This window comes from Gymnogyps californianus, chromosome 19, assembly GCF_018139145.2.
Source record: "Gymnogyps californianus isolate 813 chromosome 19, ASM1813914v2, whole genome shotgun sequence".
Taxonomy (NCBI): Eukaryota; Metazoa; Chordata; class Aves; order Accipitriformes; family Cathartidae; genus Gymnogyps; species Gymnogyps californianus.
Genome location: NC_059489.1, coordinates 10,960,977 through 10,982,054, shown reverse-complemented (window position 1 = coordinate 10,982,054; position 21,078 = coordinate 10,960,977). Strand labels below are relative to the sequence as shown.

Sequence of the window (21,078 nt, the reverse complement as noted above, 5' to 3'; positions counted from 1 at the left end):
GTCACAGACCTGGGGCACGGGGGCTGCTGCACAGCCCCATCTCCTCCCCGTGCCCCAACAGCCGTGCACAGGGCAGAGGACCGGGTAAGGGCACGTTGCCTGTGAATTAGTAGGGTCGGTCCCCCAGGTGCCCCAGCGGTGGAACTGCCATTTCTTTTGTCTCTTGTGAAGATGGAAAGGGGGAAAAAAAATAGCCCACTGGCTTTTGTCCTAAATTCAGACCAGCTGCTTACTAGTATTGTCCCTCTGCCTTGGTTTTTACCCCCACAAAGCACGCTCCTGGGCCCCCAGCTTCCAATTCTCATATGTCAGTGACATGAATATCTCTGCTTCCTCTGGAACAGACCGCAAATTCTGTCATCTTTCATCTGAGAAGCGAAACCCTGAAAAGCTGATTTTATTAGAGGTAGCTTATAGCTGGAGCCTCCTCTGCTCCTGCGGCAGGACAGTGGAGCTGCCCCACTCCTGCTCCCGAACCTGCTCGCACATCAAGGGGCTTTGAAAGCTCAAAGTGCTTAACTGGAAGGGACACAAAGATCTCCAAGCTTATTTTGCACGCAATTAAGCTGTTGCTTTGCTCTCCCTCCTCCTGGCAGACAAGTGCTACAGCAGGGAAGGTATGAGAGACTCCAGCCATCGACAGGTTGGGTGCAGCCCCCCCCCCCCCTCCTCTATTCTCTTTTTTTTGTTACTGAAACCATCCATCTGCCAAATGTCACTAGCTGATAAGAACTGCCCGTTTTTAAATCCCCATTTGTAAATAGATGTTGGCTGACATAATTAATGTCTACCATACAACACAATTTGAATTACAAAGTAAAGGCAATTTAAAAATCAGCCTCCACATGATTACAATTGATACTCAGTCTATAAATTCCACAGCCCCAGGAATTATTTAAATTTCTGAAAATGAATGAAAACCAGTGCAAGATGTCTTTCAGGAAAGCGAGACCAGAAGCGGAGCATCTGAGATAAACTAAATAGTCTCTTGAGATAAACATTCTTTGGTGCAGTAATACCTACGGCTCCAGGCCACCGTGGGTCTGTAATGGCTGCCATGCTGTCAGGGCTGTTATCTGCTATGCCACTGCCACCTACTCAGAATAAATCCCCTTAACTGATAAGCACATTATGTTGAGGACCCCTGCTTGTCACTTCCATCGAACTGGGTGGTTTATATGAACACTGTGGCACTGAATTGCTCTGCTCTAAGACACCGATACTGCTCGCCGGCTGGGGTCAAGCCTTCAGTGCCTAAGCACAGGAAGGTCAGCGGAAGAAGCGCAAAATGTATAAGGCAAAATACGGGCTATGGCACTTGGAAACGTTTACCTCAGATTCAGTTTTTCTGCTAACTGGAAATAACAAGTTTAAATGGACAACAAACATTTCTAACAAGCAAGCTGCAGCATTAGTCTGGGGAGAAAGACCAGCAAAACAAGAGCAATTTAAAGCATGTATACGTTGTGCCTCTCGCACACCAAAATAAATGGCTCTGTTACTTCCTAAAGATATCTGTACGCAGGCTCAACAGCAGCGCGGCACAGCCAGGAGCTCTCCTGCATGTGGATCCTGCGCAGGAGGAGGATCCAGCACAGACCAGGACACTGCCGAGCTTTGCCTCTTTTCCCTGCCTTTATGCTATTAAGGCTTTAAGTGAATTTCATTATTTTCCTGCTTGTCCTTCCTTTGTAAAATCAGGAGAAATAATTTGAGGGCGTCTAGATTTACTAGAAAAACAAATCTCTTTGGAAATAAATAGTACCACAAAGGAGCAATGAAATCTGCTTTCAAGGAAGCAAACGTGTTACTGCAAATCACAGGTTGGCAGTTAAGTTCTGCATAAATACACCAGATATGTGGTAGTGATATCCACGTGATAAATTACATTTATCACACACCTTTGACCATCTCACCTGCACTCGGCTCCCCCAGCGAGGAAATGTTAACATTCCCCATCTTTCATCAGTTTCAAACAGCTGCCATTAAAAAAAAAACACAAAAACCCCCAAACCCACAACAAAGAATTCCACATCTTCCCAGAGATAACCTTATCTTTCTCTTTTGAAATGTGAGGTTTTCCCTAAATTACGTTGGCAACAAAATCTAGGGTTGGGGGCAGGATGTTCAATCAGGCTTAAGAGCATACAATTAAAGTTACCTATCAGGGGCAGAAATAGAAGTAAGCATCACCGGGAATCACTATGAGATCTGCAAAAGATGTGTAGCATAAGAAATAAAAGCAAGTATTTGCATCCCTGGAAATAGAAGGGTCCCAGATTTTTATCTGCAAATATGCAGGATTTGTTTTTTGTGCGAGAAACTGTCAAGATATTAACCTTTGAATTTAAGTTACAAATAAAATGAAGTTATAAATAAACCAAAACACAAATTAAAACAAGGCTGCTCCAATCTGAGACACTTTGTTATCATCTCTGGAATCGGAAACTAGGAATCATCTCCAACTCTCTCAAATGACCAAGAGCATCTCGCAGCACTAGCTATGAACCACGCCAGCGGTGTTATTGAACTCCTGACATTACAGAAGAGTGCAGACATGGCTGTCCTAGGGTACCACACAGTACGGTGTTACACTTGGTTACCCCCCTCAAATGGTAATGAAAGGTCTACACTTAAATATTGTTCTCCCTACAACCAGCAACATGTACAACAATGTGGCTGCTGTGAGAAGATTACAAGGAGAGAAAATCCACAGGAAAATGTAAACTCAAAAAAACACCAGTTAAGTGGTGAGAACCTTCCTTCTCATTAGTTTTCTAACTCCTTTCCTTCACATTCCTCTTTGTTATTGAGTGGAATGATCTTTTTTTTTTTAAACGAGGTGCAAATGCATTTTCACACCTCTACCTAAAACTAGGTTACGTCTCCAAGCTAATTACACATTATTAATGAGTTCAACAACTGTGGGTAGGCTGGTCAGAGAAGGGATGCAGGTCTGCACGTCCCGTATGTATGCACGCGGATGCACGCTTGTCCTCCACATGGGTCTGATGCTGCCAGGTGCTGAACTCTCTTCTCGTTTGCAACAGTCCACTGTTTAACACTGAAAATCATAGTCTACAATGCAATCCTTTTCTTCTATTTCTCTGTTTCTTTTTAAAGCTGTTTGTGGGGTTTGGGGTTTTTTTGTTTGGTTTGGTTTTTTGGGTTTTTTTAACACTGAAATGCACTAAAATATGACATTCAGGTCACCGTTTTCAGGACTCCCCAGGTGCACTTCATTACAAAGCCCAGTGTCAGCTCAAGAACATTTCTGTCACTGTTAAACCAGCTGCCTGGCCTCGCTGACACAGGCTGGGAGGGGACGGCAGAAAGTTTTAGCTACCCAGAACAAACAATTCAACATCAGGTTACGCACCAGCGCAGATCATCGTGTTCTGGCAAAGTCTGCTCGGGTGGTTTCAAGTGATCATCTTCCACTGATGGCATCATTGCCAGAGATTATCCCCTCCACAGCAGAGCTGGCAGAGGGACACGTAACCACATTTCAGTTGCAAATTAGAGAGGAAGAGCTTACTTGGGACACCAGCGGTGCTCTCTGCTGCCTGCCCTGCCTGCCTGCCGAACAGGGACAGCTTAGCTCTTTGCGAAATAGGTCTCAAAGAGCAAGCTGTAATTTGACGAATTAAAGATAATGAAAATCAGTGCCAGATTACTTTAATGTGCTGGGCTTTAGCTGCAGCAGTTTAGCTGCCATTTTAAAACCAGGGGTGAAAATCGGAACTGTGACAGCCTCTACAGCACGGGCTTTTGGTGAGATGGAGCTCTTCACTCCAGCTCCTCCAGGCTGGACTTTGCAGGTGAAACACGGTCACACGAGAATCATCTTTTAGCATCAACTCTGCAAAGAGATGCTAAAACCAGTGCAGAAATCCCTAAACAACGTAAGATCCAAGATCTAGGCAACTGCAGCCAAAATGATACAGTCCTTAAAAATATGTATTTTGTGTTTTTAATTCATTCTCTTCTCTTTAGAAATACAGAGCTTCTAATGATGTCTGTTACGCACTCCTTAACATGAGACACTATACATACACATACATACCATTTATAGGTCTAAATATAAAAAAAAACTTTCAGAGAAGTAAATGTTTGTATAGAAGCAGTACACACATTTAAAAAAAAAAAACCACAAAACCTTTCATCCTAGCTCTGGATTAGATCCGTATCAGAACATGCATACACAAAGCCAATTCAGACTGACTTTTATAGGAAGTGCGTAGCATAAATGAAGAACGGCATGCACAAAGAAATGAAGACGTGCGTAGCATAAATGAAGAATGGATTTTGCACAGATCCTGATAATTTCTGGTTAAAAGCCTTGTTGTTGAAAGTATTATTCAAGCCTTAAATATGCCACACTGTGGGATGAGTGTGTGCTAAAACAATTCTTAATTGAACTTCATTAGTTTCTTCAGAATATAAGTATGTGGAGCCACTTTGATTCTTAAGTTTCCAGCTGGCAGGAAAAACAAGCCCTAATTGTGTCAGAGTTTAGCTGCTGAAGAGATCAGTGTTTTACGAGGGATGTAAAAATGGTTCACAGTTACTAAAATAGAAATCTTCGTTTGCTTTTCAAGGAGGGGGGGAAGGAACATTTATAACTTGGAGTTTAGAAATGGGCAATTAAGAAACACACCAATAAATTAGTCTTCCTAGGATATTTTCTGGCTTGTGGAAAGACAGTAATAAACACATCTGGGAATTTTCCAGCTGAGAGCTCCTGACTTGTAAGTTGGATCTTACTGGGTATGGTTTTAATCTTGAAATTACGTAACATTTTCTTCCATGTGAACTCCAAAGACACTATTTTCCTTCTGTACCTTTTTTTTTAAGATGGCCTAAACACATATTCAATAGGACACAGTCTTTTATCATTGTTTGCCCCTGAAATGCCCCCGTAAGGAGAATGATACCATCATGTCTACTCATTCAGTCCTTATGGTACCACGCTGTAACAGACTTTGGCATCGCAAACAGCAGAAGATATCTGCTTTCGAAGCAGTATCAGGTCAACAAGCATAAAGAACAAGGTTTCCTGCCTTTTGAGTAGGTCTTTTTAGCTATCCCGAAGGCAATGCTGACAACCGCTCGCCCAGACGCAAGGGTTTTATACTCACCAGCATCAAGACTACCAGTAGCTGCAGTCCAGCCCATGACGGGGGGAATGGCACCGACGACAGCTCCCACCCACGTGTTGGCAATGCTCATTCTCTTCATGGGTGTGTAGCAACACGTGTACAAGAAAATGTTGAAGGCTCCCAGGGCCCCGGTGAGAGGGTTTACTCCCAGCGTCAGCAGGGCGATTCCCGGGACTCCGCAGGAGGCAGCAAAACAGACGGCGAGCAGGGGGCTGCGGGGAGAGAGCAGGAGGCACACACTGAGCAAGAGTCTGTCTGAAAGAATGACTGCTGTCCCACTCCTTTTGCCTCCTCCCAAAAATTAAGATTGGATTTTTGCTATTTGTTTACTCGCCCAGCCCAAATTTTCCCATTTGAACCCCCATCCTAAGAAAAGCCTTTCTAAAAAGTTAAGACAATCTTGCTACATATTTGCAATGATAGGTGATTCCTGCTCTTGTGATCACTGTGTTCACCAAATAAATTCAACCTCTGCAGGTAAACAGCCCTTACGGAGAACTAGTGCTTCCAGCAGATCTTTCTCTTTCATTTTAATCTTAGTAAATTTTGACCTCTGGAAAAAGCACTCAGGGTTTAGAGTAAATGAGAATGGTTGTAGCTTGTCGCATTTTTAATTGATTGCAATTATCCAAGGGGTTCTTTGACTGAAATGCAACAGGGTTAGACACGAAATTAGGAAGCATTTACGAGAAAAAGAGTACATTCAATCATTTTGAAATTACATCAACAGGAATAAAGTATTTTTTGGCTTTACTGAAAAAAAGGCTGAATTTTCTACATTCCCATTTAGCTTATGCACTGTGCTAAGCAGGGGTAGCACACCAAAGCAATTCTGGCAACAGAATCAAAATTAAAACTTATTCTCTTCTAAGTATGACTGGAATTAACTGAAGTTATTTCAGGTTTGGCCAAAACCAGCAAACAACAAAGATGCAAATTATTTCTGTTGATTTGTAAGAGCTCGGGGAAGGTTGGAAATTCCTGTTAAAATCTGTAAGAAAGTGGCCGAAGCTATGTAAACTTCTGCTAATAAGTTCCACAATAAACATCCAAATACGATGAACAAGGATTTTTTGTTTGGCTACCACAACCACACTTCACAGGCAGCACCGTGATGCAACCCTAAGGAAGCTTTATTTGTGATCCCTTGCACCAGATCAACACGTTTGCTGCTGGTGGAGATCTCTTCACCCGTGCTTGTTCGAGGGGGTTTGGTATAATGGGAAGGAGAGAACTAAATGCCACTAAGAAATAATGTGGTGTGGTAAACCTCTGGAAGGGAGGAAAATGCCATTAACTGCGTTGCATTTAATAACCCATGTGGCTAAATACACACATCTAGTCACCCATATAAGAGCAGAAAATATGTGTGCTTGCAACAAATGTCTCCGCATGAAGTTTAGCTTTACACGTTTTGTCTACTTGAAAACTATGCAGCCTTTGTATTCTATGAGCACTCTGCCCTCTGGCCAAATCCTTAACCCTAAAATACGTGTTGCAAGCACTGCTCCAGCCCTCATAAGAAAAATTTGCTGGTGGGGATGAATTTTATAGGAGTTTTATCAGCAAAAAATCCTACCATGAAAATTTTGATTTTTAAGAACTTTGTTGGACCAATACGGTATGGAGATCGTAAATAATTGGAAGAACTAAAATGAGCAAATCTCATACTAATAGGATCTGCCTCCAATTTAAATTAAATTGACTAAGTCATTTTGTCCAGCTTTTCAAAACCATCAACAGATTTTTGGTTATGGAGCGTGCACAGAGCACATTTACGCTTCAGCATTACCAGTCTCGGTGTTACTAATGTATCAGGAATAGAGGCAGGGTACATCCTTGCCATCCATTGACAGTGAGATGTATAAAATTTGAGACTGTTTTCAGGAGCCGTACTGTGAAAGGAGCCATACGGTGCTGTGCCCTCTGGTTTTGCAGCTAGCGGTGCTCTTTTGCAGAAAGGCAGCAAAACACAATCTGTACCGTAAACTGTCTCAACGCCGACTACAAATGCCGTACTTCGTAGACGTTGCCCCTCTATAGTGAAAGCCTGACTGGGTTTGGTTAAACAAATCTATCTTGACTGATTCCTGAATAAAATACAGTCAGACAGTAAACACCAGATTTGCACAATACACACCCTCAAGGCGACAAAAGACCAGCGTGACCCTACAAGGCCGGGCGACCCTCGTTCACTCCCGCAGGGCTCACAGACATAAATGAGGACACAGTTTGACCTAATGCAACGAGCACTTTTCTCACTAATCAAGAGTGAAGACTCATCTACACGTCTCCAATACAAATGAACGCTACACACCACGAGCTGGTCACGGAGCGGCAGACACCAGCCCTTCATGCCTCTTATGGGAAGGGAAGGCGAAGGCTGGGAGCGCAAAGCCCTCCTCCATGGTTGAACCCAGCATCGCGTCTCTCCCACCTCGCTTCCCTGCAGCAGCGATAGCCCTGCGGTGCCAGCCCTGATACCAGCTGTGTGCTGCCTTCGCCTCCAACCGATGGATCGGAAAAGTACCTTTAAAAAATGAGGCTTTATCAAAAGGGAAGGGTGAAGTTATGTGGCTGAGACCTTCCAAAAAGTTGTTCTGTTCCTGGTGGATGAAAACACATTTTTGTTTCTCAGTTTCTTCCTTTTTGCCTCTTTAAAAGGAAGTTCCTGGAGGCAGTTTGATTAGTGTCTGTAATAGTTCTTCCTGACGATCTCAGGGGAGGGCATCAAGTCAATGTGGGCTGTTCTTCGTAAGCAGTTGAACTATATTACTTTTAGACATCCTGAAAGTATTGCATTTTCTACTTCTCTCCAGTGTTTCCTTAATCAAGGAACTGTAAAATTCTTCTAGAAGAGTAATTGTCCGACTTACAAGTGCCTGCCCCTAAAACTCCAACTGAGATCAGAAACTCAAACTGTGATCTGATGATTCAGCTTTGTTATTTCTGCCCCTTAAAATACTATTTGGCATTACAAAGACACTGCAATCAGAAACTAGGACCTTGCCTTCTTGGTGAGACATGAGGTAGAGGAGAATTCAACTCACTCTCACGTAAATATGTCACGTTTATAAGGTCTAAGAGAAGTATAAGCAACTCCTCATTGGGAAAGAGAGAATATTTGAGGAAAAAGTAGAGAGATTTCAGTCACTGGTGCAGTTCTTTCTGCTTCAGTGACTCCCAGGATTTTACGAAGAAAAGACTGACTCTAGGTTTAAATCACAGCAGTTTAAGGGGTATTCTGATTTCTACTAGTTTATGGTCTTCTAGGGACCATTACGCATTTCCATGCTCACGTTAGGTCTGTCAAAACTCAGGCATGTGGTGTGAGGCTCATTGATTTGATGCACGCTCCTTTGCCGGGCTCTCTGTACCTCACCGAGGGAGCGCAGGAGGTCAGGATCTCATTGTGGAGCAGGAGAAAGGCGGTGATGCTGAGTTGTCACGGGATTTGCCCCATCACCTATCGCCCACGCAGTTCCTCCCACTACAGCCTCGTGCCATCACGCAGTCCAGCGTGCATCACAGGAGCATCAGTCTTGGCTAACCCAACGCTGAGGAATTCTCACGTGGTGGTCAAAAGTGGCTGCGGGGTCTCTGCTGGTTTCCTTCATCTTTAAACCATCCCATGCAGTAAGTGCAGGCTGACAACAGATGCTGGTACATAAGCCTCATTTCACTTGGGCGTTCACTTATGCTAAGGGAATCACTCCCATGGGAAAAAAAGGCAATCTTCCATTGGAAAATTGGCCAAGGAGCTAGCTCAGAAAGCAAACATATTGAGTAAGAAACTAGGTTTTATGATGGATTCTTGGGAGGAGTTGGTTTCAGTTATTTGGCTGATTAAAATCAGACTTTGGAAAAATACTACAAGTGCCAAATGAGTTCTCTTCAAATTTCAACTCTAAAATACCCAGTATGTCACCACATAGGACACCTCCTAAAGGAAAACCAAAACCTGGTAGCTCTGCCTCGTTCCTCTTCTCTCCTTTATTGAGAATGCATATGTCGAAGTCTCCCTAATAATACTGCTAAAAGACATTCACATTCAACTAAAAGCCTTTGAGAGAACTACAGCTTGAATAGTGAATAATCAAACCTTTCCTGATCCAAAGAAAATGTGTTGACATTTCTCTCCCATAGAGTTCACCCAAGGCGGACCCTCCCCAGTCACACTCCACTGAGAGCATCCAAGAGGAGGAGGAGGGGCTGGGGGAGGAAAAGAGATGCAGGTTTCTCCTCATTCGACTCAAAGCTTTTGCTGACACAGAGGAGTCTGGAGAGATGCTGTCAGTCAGGCTGGAGAGGATTGCTCAAGGACAGCCCAGAGCTGCTGGGGGGGAACGGGGAGCAGGCAGGAGGAATCCCATGTGGGTGATATTCAGGCATCCCCTGCACACCCGACCACGAGGCATCCATGTGGACCCTCACTCATCGTATCGTTGACGGAGACTTTGGACAACGCAGCAGCCTATTTTAATTCATGTGCAACAGCGTAATCTCTGAATCTAGTTGCCGCTTACAGATGATCTAGTTATAGGTATATAATGATCTTACATGTGCATGAAATATATTTATTTAATAGGCTCCAGAGTCATGGATAATAGTACTTATTGACTCACAGCGTTACTGGGAAAAATTGAGAGGGGAAAACAAATTAAAGCTTTTGCCCATCTATAAAATTAATGTACTATTTTACCTATTTCACAGCAGCATTAGCAAGCTTAATGTCTATAAAGATCAATAGCGTCACTACTACATATGCTTTTCTATGCTGTCTTTGGCTCTTTGGCAAAACACTTTGTGAAGACGACTGTCAAAGTACAGTTCGAACTATAATTTAAAAAACAGTATTAAAAAGGGGGAAAAAGTTTAAAGAAAATTTTGTGTGGAAAAAACAATCGAGAAACTAGACAAAATTCCCTCTTAAAACCTATCAGAATTTAGAAATATGGAAAATTCCTGTATCAGCATCTAATGCTTCGACCTATCTCTGTGAATATATTGACACTCATATACAAATACAGACACAAAGCCCATATGAATCCTGACTAGGCGCATTCATGCAATCAGCAGTTGTATGCAATTCATGTTCAGATGTTATGTAAATACGTAAGAAACTTAATTTGTGACCTTGTGTTAATGGGAAACTGGGCACGCAAAACATATTTACATAAAAGCGTAAGCCTGAATGTAAGTGTCCATTTAAGACTGCCTGCATATTTTTCAGGTGAAGCGTAAGTGCTTATATTTGAAAATTAGATTCAAAGCCTAATACAAAAGGTAATAAAACAAATTCTGTCTTCTCCTTGTCTGTCAAAAACCTTTCATAGAAACATCACCCACTTCTAAAAGGGCAAGCTAAAAAAACCCCCAAAACAACAATGCCCTTTTGTTTTGCTGCAGCATGCACAGAATACCTTAATGGATTGAAACATTTAAATTCCCGGTTGATTATTTTGTATTAGATCTTATTATTATTGACAACTGTCCCTTGAGCCACAAGGCCAGGGATCAGTTCTGCCAAACGCAGGGTGATGATCTAAAATAAGCAGGACAGGGATGGTGAAGAATAAAGTGCAGAGGGCAATCGCTGTGCCAAAAGGCAGGCAGCCGTGCAGACGCAGGGCACAGCCCCGCTGCTCTGCTCCCGAGCACCTCCAGCCAGGCTGCACCTCCCTAAAACATGTCCTCTACATCCAGGCATGGGCTGGGGAGGGAGAAGGAAGGTGGGAAGAGAAGGAACTTTATTTAGAGTCATTGCCACATCCAAAGGAAGCCAAGATATGCATCCTCACTTTCCTCTGCATGGGATTTTAGTAACAGCAAATATTCTGCACAGACTATACCCTTTAATTAAACTGCAATTTTACTTATTTTTTGATGAGACAAAAACTGGTTTTGGTTTTTGGTGAGTTTTCTGTTTCGTTCCAGACACAGGTTCAGCAAGACCACCAACGCTTCCTCCCCTCACTCGTTTGCTGCTGCTGCCCACAGAAACGGTCCTAAATTATCCCTGACTTCAGCATCTTCCATGGTGGCAGGTAAACAGTGCCGAGACAATAAAGGTGAGATTGACAGCTCAGATTAATCTCAATATTGCTACTCTGGGCGCAAATTCCATCTGCATATAGTGTCAAAACAATTTGTCGTAATAAGAAGAGGAACAGCCTGAACCAACCTCATGCGCAGACGGGCTGAAAATAGCAGGAGCTCGGAAGAAGGTACTTGGCAGACAAAGAATACAAGTGTGATTCTCATCTCTGCAATTTCATTTCGCCATCACGGGCTGAGATATGAGTCCAGTGCATGAACACTGTTCCAAAGCCATAATTAAAATCAGATTTCGGGAGTACGCATCATAAGTTGCTTATTATTTCTGGAATCTGTAGGTACTAAAAATGTCCCCGGACTACTCGCCAGTACAAGGCTGCTGGAGGAAGCCTCCTCCTCTTCCTAATTTCTTCCAGGTCAGCAGTAAGTTACTAAGGCTTCTGAAACCACTTACAAACTCAGACAAAAGCATCAGCCTGAAGTTTTTACGTTTTTCCAACAGCAATGAGAGGTTACACAAATTGAAGTGCAAGTCACATCCCTTTGAAGGTTTCTATGGCCGCAAAAGCCCATGGTCATTTCAAGAGGAGAGGATGTCCATGGAGATCCCCAGCACAAATGCACCTAACTTCGTGCAGAAAACCATAATTCTCCCCAGCTGCTGATTTACAGTTTTGCTCATCTCCTGGCATCTTCTCAATTGCTGCGGCCAGGCAACACTAAGAGTTGCCGAAAACCAGTCCCAGGGTAGGAGCTGAGCCTGCGATCACCATGACTGTCATATGGCACTGAGCAATGACTTGGTCACCTCCCTCAGCCGGAGGAGTATCAGCCAAGGGACTTTTTTAAACTTTATTTTTTTTAAAGATCAGCACCCAAGAACTGCTGAACCCTCCTCAGCAGCTTTTAGAGATCCACCAAGAAAATTAGGGAAGGCCATCAACTCCAGGAGTTACACCAGGCAATCCCATCCCACTTGGAAGAGACACAGGGAGCTGAGGACGTTACGCACTGCAGCAACATATGACTATATAGAAGCCTTCCTGCTCCTATGACTTAGGTAACGGGGAAGAAAGCCCATCTCCTTCAAGCACACATCTGGATTGCATTTGCGTAATTTCCAGCTCTGCTTCCCCAGATGGACAGATGCCTGAAACCGGCAGTGGGGTCGTCTGCTGGCGCAAGTGCCGTCGAGTCAGCTGACTGCGAAAAACGAGCCAGAAGGCTGTAAAAGGCACATTTTGCCCTGAACAGCAACGGTAGCTTCCCTGAAATTCTTTTTGATGGGAGGTTAAAAAAACCACTCATACAGCTTCTAAGCTCCAAGTAAGGCACAGGGCATTCAAAACCAATCAGTAATCATGGCAGACAACTGAATGATGGCAATCTACCAACAGTGAAATTAAATTTTAACTTTCCACACAAATCCTTTCAGGCTGTGTATTTATATATTTAGTAATAAAAACCATATTCATGACCATTGTTAGCTGTAAAAGTTCTACAGTAATAACAACAACACTAATGGAAACTGAAACTGGAACAACATTGCCTGGCTCAGTAGCTTCGTCGCTGATGACTTTTCTGCAATGATTCTAATATTTTTGCAACAGACATTAGATTAAACTCCAGAGGACTCCTACAGACACACTGGGGATGTACCTGATAGAAAAAACATCCACGCTCAGATTTGAGATTTTAAATCGAAGTGGTTACATGATGATCCATTATGACCCCTAATTAGTATAGTTTTGAGGCAGCATATCTTTTCTTTAAGTACTCAAAGCATGACTGACAAAATATTTTTATATTCAACTACAACTTTCAATTACAGATTGGATTAGTATCGAGAGATATTTCTTTCCAAAAATAGCTTTAACATTGGCAGAATGGACATATTGCTAGACCCCTTTATGTCTTTCATGTAGATCTGATTCAGCATCAGTCAGAAGCTTTAGGAAACACAAGCAATCTGCGCTCTCACTTTTGATATCATCTTCCACAGGTACATTGTGACTGAACATTCTGAAAACCCCAAGAACCTGCTGACTGAGGCTTAATCTTGCAAAGTACCAGAATGATATTAAACTGAACAATATCTATCAATGAGCTAAAATGGTACTATTTTAAGGGGAAAAAAGTAGAGAAAGATCTTAATAGATATTCATTTATTCTCTCTCAGTCATGCAAGAAAGTTCATGGCTCACGACAAGGGATGAAGGATGATGTATTTTAAAACTAAAATGTGAAACTAAATTACACTTTTAATTTGGAATTCAATTTTTCCCCATCAACTCCAAATATCAGAATACACGCTTGTGTATCATTTACCACTGAAGACTGACAAGACGTCCTTTAGGAGGTAGAAACAAATGGGGAGCTTTGTCAAGTCTTTTTTTTTTTTCTTAATGAATTATTTAACTTCATCTTCACAGGTTAAGAAGTAGTATCTACATTCTGTCAGTGTCTCGTATCTCATCCCCAAAAACGTGTCGCTGTGGCAGATCAGGCTCTACATGCACTCCAAGAATTGAATTTTATATCAAGTCCCCTTTAACTGGGTATAACACTACCACAATTTTTAAGATTGCCAGGACACACTTGTTGCAATTCTGCATGCTTATGTTTTTGTAACTGGCGTTTTGTGATTAGGTTTCTGCTAATAACTATGACAAAGATGTTGATAATCTCAGATTGGACAGTACTTTTCCCCAAATGTAAAAAAAATGGTGTGGAAAATAGTGGAAAAGTTCTAAAACCAACCTGTAACACAAAATCTGAGCTGAGAAGGAACTCTGTGTTAAGAGGAGGTATGAAACTTGTAGGTGCTCCCAAAAAGCCTGATGAGCTGGGTTAATGGGTAGCATTTAGCACACTTAAATCCGGAGTTCAACACCATAGCATTGTGTCTCCAGATGAAGAGTTTACAGAGCTGAACCACAAATAAACCTCTTTAAAATGCAAATCTCTGTGAAAGGAATCACCCCTAATACCTCTCCTTTGTCCACAGGGCTCAGCCAGGCCCATCAGCACCAAGCTGGATGTGGTTTTGAATGACATCTGAACCGGCAGCAGGGAAACCAGGCAGGATTCAGTGAGTGATGTCTAACTCTCCCAAGGAATGTCATACAGTGAGAACTTGGCATATATGGAGCTCAGCGATGGATAAACACATATAGCTGACTGGGTCTCGTCATGGAGTTGCCTTCTTGAGTTTTGGCACTAAACTGCCAACCCAGCTCTGGCTCTGCTATCTAATATACTTGTTCAGAAGTGTACTTAGTATAAATAAATACAGACTGGGATAAAATATCCCGTGTCTGTGTCAATTCATTTCTCTCACAATGAAGAAACAACCCATGCATGGAGCCCAAGCTGCCCTGTCATGGCTGTGTATCGCTATTGTATAAAAGCATAATCAACACTGTATGTTAACCAAATTGGAAGCAATTAGTTCCCCTCGCTCCTCAGGAATCCGAGCTGCAGATGTTCTGTCTCCCCTGCCAGAGCAAGGGACTTTAAAACTATCATAAACAAACACGGCTAATTTAAAAGAATCATTTCATCTTGAAAGGGACACATCTCTCTTTTTTATGCTTGCATAAATCAAAATCGGCTCGATCGATTTTGCTGAAAGTTTCCACAAAGATGCAACGCGTATGCTAAGACGAGACAAGAGGGATTTCACCCCAACTGAAAAAACAGAAATCAGGAGTCCCACCCTCAGCACGGAGCTTTCTCCTAAACAAATCCTGCTCTCATTTTTACCAGTCCAACTCCACGCAAATGATGCCAGGATCTGGTCTTTCACTGTTCATGGGTTCACGAGTCTGCCTGGAGGACTGAGACCAAAGCAACCACAGGTTTGGGATGAGATAGCTCAGCAAACCCTGGGGAGACTTGCAGTTCACAAATAACACATTCAGACAGAAATAAAACTTTTTGTTGTCCTTTGTTATTAAGCAGAAGCTCCAATTGGGCCTCGTCACTTCACTTGACGTAAAAAATTAAAAATGAAAAGGAGCCACACTTATAAAATGTTTATGCTCTTATTACACTTGCTATACACACCAGAATGCTAATCATAACAACCCTAAGCAACCCTGCAGAGCGTTAGCACGCTCCTTGTTATATGGCTTTGTTAGGCAGGAGTGAAAGGGTGAATAATAATATTCACAGCTTCCCTGCAGTCATGAAAATGTAAATATTTTTTTAAAGTGCTTACAAGACAAACCTACAGTAAATTTGAAAAATGTCCCCCATAATATTTAAACTAAATCCTCCTCTTTAACCTAACAAACCTAACCTTACAACACGGCAGTTAAGTGATCCATTCATTTTATTTCAAAATCTCAGTTCTCTCTTTGTTTAAGAACCAGAGACTAGCTGACAAACAGGATGGATAATATGGTCTCTCCAGAAACATTTTTCTGTGATTTAGAGTGATTAAATCTAACATGCGCTTCTGCTGAGCCCTCAGCCAACGTTTGGAAAGCAGTGGGTAAAGAAGTCTCAGGCCAGTTCTCAATCGCATTAAGATGGAGAAAACTGAAGTTCTAGGGTATTTATCAACCTGTTCTTCAAAAAAAAGAGAAAAGAGAGTCCAGCCGTTCTCGGTACAGGATCACTGACTCTAAATACAATCACAGGAGCAACGAAAATGAAGGAAGTAAGTTATTCACTACAGCCATAGACAGCAGGACAAGAAGCAATGGTCTGCAGTGGAAGGAGGATCAGGCTCTAGACAGTGACCCTTACGTGGAAGACCAATCGAGCAGACGAGCCTGTCAAATTGCAATTTAAGTCGGATCCTTCCTGCCTATCTGCAGATTCCTCTGCAACGTTGCAAGCGTGCATTTGATATTCATATCATTTTAACACTCTATAGCATGCTCTTAAGTAGTTGCTATGTTTCACCTGAGAGGTGAAGAGGATGAGGATGGTTGTATTTTGTGATTTCGGCATTATTATTTTGGTAGTTTATCTACAGTCAGCATCTGGAGTTATATTTTACAAATGTCTGGTGGGAAAAAAAACCAAAAAAACCCTTCATATACCCTCAAAGTGCATGAAAACAACGTAATTATTGTCACACACAGGCAGCAATATGAGTCACTGTGGCTCACACTCCTTTACAGCATGATTTATAATATAATACTCCTTGTGATTCTATGTCCCTAGCAAAAAAAGTTAAATAAAACATATCAAAGAGGTTCTCCACATATCTCAACCTCAGGAATGCAGCTTTTCTAGTCATAAAGACTGGAGAGCAAGCATCTGTGTTAGCACAGCTAACTAAAGTGTAAGAAAAACCTCTTTTATATCTGACTTGCGAAGTTGATAACATGTAAGTTATAACTTGTATAACACATGATAAACTCTGTCCTTCACAGAAAGAAATGCACTTCTAACATGACTTACTGTAAACAGATCTCAGAGTATAGCAGCTTCTAATCAGAGGCAGCTCCGTAATGGACTTGCTGAGCGGTGACATTTCCTACAACACTTGGCACACGTTGAATAACGATGCTGTTGTGGTTAAACCAGATAAGGTTCAATATCAATACAGGGAACAAAGTGTGGGGATTTTCACTGCATTAAGCCAAAATTTACAAACATGAACCTGAAATGTTTGACAGACATGGGAAGAAGAGCCACCAGGAGAACACTGCCTTAAGTTGGGGAAGGGATCTTGGGCTTTGAGCTTTAATTTTGCTTGTTTGTGCAGTGTAAGGGGGGAAACTCACTTTAACATCACCTTTGAAGAAAATGACTCATCACTAGTCAGTTAAAAAAGGAAAGTGTCAATGGTTACAACTAATGTCCAAGAGGCCCGTTCATATCGGACACAAAGATGGAAGGATTAGCGTACAATAGCTTGGTTCCCTCCAGCTCACGGGGCTCTACCCCCTGGCGAGGAGCTGACATGAGAGGATAAGACAACTCCATTAGGAGCCCGTATCACTTCTCCGCAGCGTTCCCCACAAGCAGATGGAGCAGCTATTTAGCCAAATGCACCGTGACTCCTGGTTTATACATGAGCATCTGCAATGTTTCTAACGTGGGGCGATGTACAATGTACTCTGATTTATCAACTGTCCCACGTGCAATTAAAGATTCGGATAAATAATTTGGCGGTAAAGGCCCCTCAGCTGAACTGAAAAGCAGCAAGGCGTGAGGGGTCAAGTGTTTCCGCAGGATTTATATTTACCAAACAGAGCTGCCTGCAAAGGAATGTCTCCGTTGAGCTGCGGCAGAATTAGGTCCGGGCAGGAGGAGTGAGCTGAAGGAGCTAGCTGGATAGCTAGCAATGTCTTTGTTTCAACTGAAACGAATGTGAATGTAATGTTAGAGTTATTAAAACAACCCTCTTTATTGCCCTACGAAACAAAATATATATGTAGTTAGAGCTATATAATTTCCTGCTAATACACATTTTGATCTGAGGATAATGTGCAGTATCACCATTTTTCTGTGCATTCTACAAAAGGACTCTAATACCTTAGAACCATTTAATCAACATCCTATGCAGGCAGTGAATAGATAATTGAAATATAAGTACTGTCATCCATATCCCCTTTGGGAAAGTGACACAGTAAGCATTATATCATTCCATTAGTCCATCCTTTGATGTGGGTTTTATTCTCATTAAACTATGTTTTAGCCTCAAGGTTTCTTCCCCCCCCACCTCTCCATGACGTGGCCATGCCAGAAAAAAAATAAAAAATACCCCGCTGTTCAAAAGGCAAGAACTACATTTTTACAAGCAATTGTACATGTCAAAAATATAAAGCTGCCTTTTTAATTTCTTGTTTACCAAATACAGTCAATGACAGCTTCTGGAAAACACAGGGTGGAAAAAAAAAGGAAGCCAGGAGGGTGGTGGTGGGGAAGGAATGCATTTACTTGTTTTCAAATAATAAAGCCTGAATACAAGCAGGATAAAAAAATGCTTGAAAGGGCTGCCGTGGTGGTGTCTGCTTTGAATTGTGCCCTGTTTAAACAAGAGGAAAGCCTCCCACTGAAAAAAGAAACATTTTTATCATTCAAAAAGATCTCAGGGCAGTCCCTTTAAAATGAGGTATTTTCTAAACAAAATATTGGAATGTTTCCCTGCAGGGAGCGAGCATCTGATCTCTTAAAAATGATTATTCTTGAAGAACTGTAGATTTATGGAGTTTTTGTTTTATTTGTTTTAACTTAAGTAGAATGAAACCTGTCTGAAATGACCACCCAAGGGAGCAGACCAGTCAGCTAAGCAGAGGCTGATCTTTAAATGGGAACCAAAGTTGTACTGAAACCCTTGGGGAGGTTTTAAACGGCTGGCTTAAAACAGGGCTGGCTAAACGCTTAATGCAGGTTTCAGCATAAGCCGAGGACATGGATTTCCTCTCACTTACATCAGTGTAGCTCCACTAACATCAGTAGAAACGTTCCTGATTTCCATTAGTGTTAGCAAGCAAAGAATCAAGCTAATTACACTGAGTTATCAACAGTGATTACAGGAGGATTTTTTTTTTGAAAATGCACACACATTTTTTCAGCATGGATTGGTTCTGTTACACTTGTAATATGTAAAAATATGTATATGTAAAAATGCTTTACATAGAACTAGTCTTGAGTCGCAATGTGCTTTTGAATAAATAGGGAAAGTTTGACATGTTGCAATTTTCTATCAGTTTATAAATGTCCAACTTACATATTTGCAATTATAACTACAATTCATAAATATAAGCCATCAGTGAGAAATATTACTAGCTTAGGAGCTCCTTTTGGTCTGATTCTTCAAGAGTTTGGCTTATAGTTTAAACTGACCAAAGTCAACACTCCACTCAGAAATGTCAACAAGTAGGAAAAGCGTTACTGTCTCCATTAATTGCAATAACCAGCAACCGTGGCCATAAGAAGCGGGAAGCTTATACACAGAACACAGCTCCTTGTGCATTGCTAAGCGAGGAGCTTAATGGGATTCTAGGAAAAAATATTCGCCAAACAACATGAAGATTTATTTCTTTTGAAGCATCCAAGGCATCATCTGTGTTGTGCCTTCTTCTGCCAAGTTAATAGACTTAAACTTCTTAAATGCGCAAGGAAAAGCAAGCTTGAGAGTGCAAATATTCTGCCTAAGGAGAATATAATTAAATTCCATAGCATATTATTCTTATATTGAAGGTTTTTGAGACAAGACTGGATAAAGCCTGGAGCAACCAGGGCTGACCTCAGAGCTGACCCTGCTGTGAGCAGGAGATTGGTCTACAGCTCTCCCGAGGTCCCTTCCAGCCTGAACCATCCTCTGACGCTGCCTGTACAACGCTGCACGGCCGGGCGACGTGAAACCTGGAGGTAAGCAAGGGAGAAATCCCAGCCCCACTCCCAGGCAGACGCTGCAGCCACTGCTAAGACCAAAGCCAAAGGGCTTGGTACAGAGAACAGTTGCAAGTTGCAAAATACTGCAGGAGCAGAACTGACACGTGTCTACGTGGTCGCGAATTAGTTATTTAGAACACGCTGTTTGATGACTTGTTTTTTTTTTAAGATGAAAAACTATTCTGAGTGCTTAGCACAGCAGATCCAGCAGTACTGTAAGTTCATAAAACAGCTGCTTTTTAACAAGAGTGTGTGCAGTTCTGTGTAGAAGGGCAATCAAAACCGTCACTTTGTACAAGATAATGGAGCAGGACACTTGTCATCCTCGAGGCTCAGCTCACTCAGCTACTGCAGCTAATACTAGAGATTTATTTAAATTAATCTGCAGGAAAATTAAATCCATTACCTTAAAAAGCAAGGGAATAAATCATACCCAACAGGAAACCAGGAAAAGCTGCTGCCATTTCAGTCGAATCTAAGGTTGTCTGAGCACATGACATTTTTCTTTGTCAATGACATAAAAACAATTCATAGCAGGAAAAATGGTATCAGCTGTTGTTATAATGCAAAATGTAAATACGCTCAACGAGTTTAACACCGCAGCTGAAGTATGAAGAACATCTCAAGCTGTTTGTATTTCCAAACAAGACTTGAGGGGTCAGAGGAGGGAGGAGGACATGTGGGCAGGCTGGAATGATGGATGGTGTTTAGTGGCATGCTGTGTTTGGGTCTACTCTTGTTATTTTTGCAACAGGATGTCTCTGATTACTCTCTGAATAGAGAATAAGGACGGTTACGTCTCATTGCTCAAAGGGAACATTTTTTTCAGAGCCTTACAAATTAAATAGGACATTGTAAAGCAAGCAGTCAATGAACTATCAGGTGCTGTTTGTCACAAATCTAGCAACAGTGTCAGAAGATTCCCTGGGGGCATCAGCGGTGGGTTTGGGGCTAGCAAATAAGGTATATGTACTCTTGTCCCTATGTACAGCAAACCCCAGCTCTGCAGAGTCCTTCTGTGTCATTGCCTGGACAGTTCGGTCCAGGCCAAATGATATAAAATATATATAGCAGGGGCACACTGAGCCTCTAAATAACTATTTCAGCCATAAAGTTGATGCAATATGGAGAGGACTTCACAAAGGATGGAGGACAATGGCTTTTCCAAATCCCATCCTTCCAGAGATCTTTGCAGAACTGGCTCCTGGCTCACAGGGTGCTGCCTGGAGCGATGGTCAGGCCAAAGCTGCCTAACTTAAACACTGCTTGAGTGTCACCAGCAAGATAATGACACTGTCCCCAGCCAGACCTCAGAGGCCACGACATTCACACTCCACAGTGCAGCCCTGGCCATAGAGCATTTCTTTGAAAGCTACTGAGGTTCCTCACTGATGCCAAAGGAAACTGCAAGTCCTTGGCAACTTGTAGAAAAGGCTGAGACGTGGGGACTTGGGAACGACATGAACGTGTATGCAGGGAAATGAACGCATGCAAG

General features: G+C 42.2%; 1 protein-coding gene across 1 annotated transcript in view; it reads right to left on the bottom strand.

Moving 5' to 3' along the window:
* LOC127023936 (protoheme IX farnesyltransferase, mitochondrial) overlaps positions 1-21,078 on the bottom strand; it is a 105,945-nt gene that overhangs the window by 9,942 nt on the left and 74,925 nt on the right. The window contains 1 exon segment of the mRNA XM_050908281.1: positions 5,142-5,374. Within this exon segment, the coding sequence (XP_050764238.1) occupies positions 5,142-5,374 (233 nt within the window).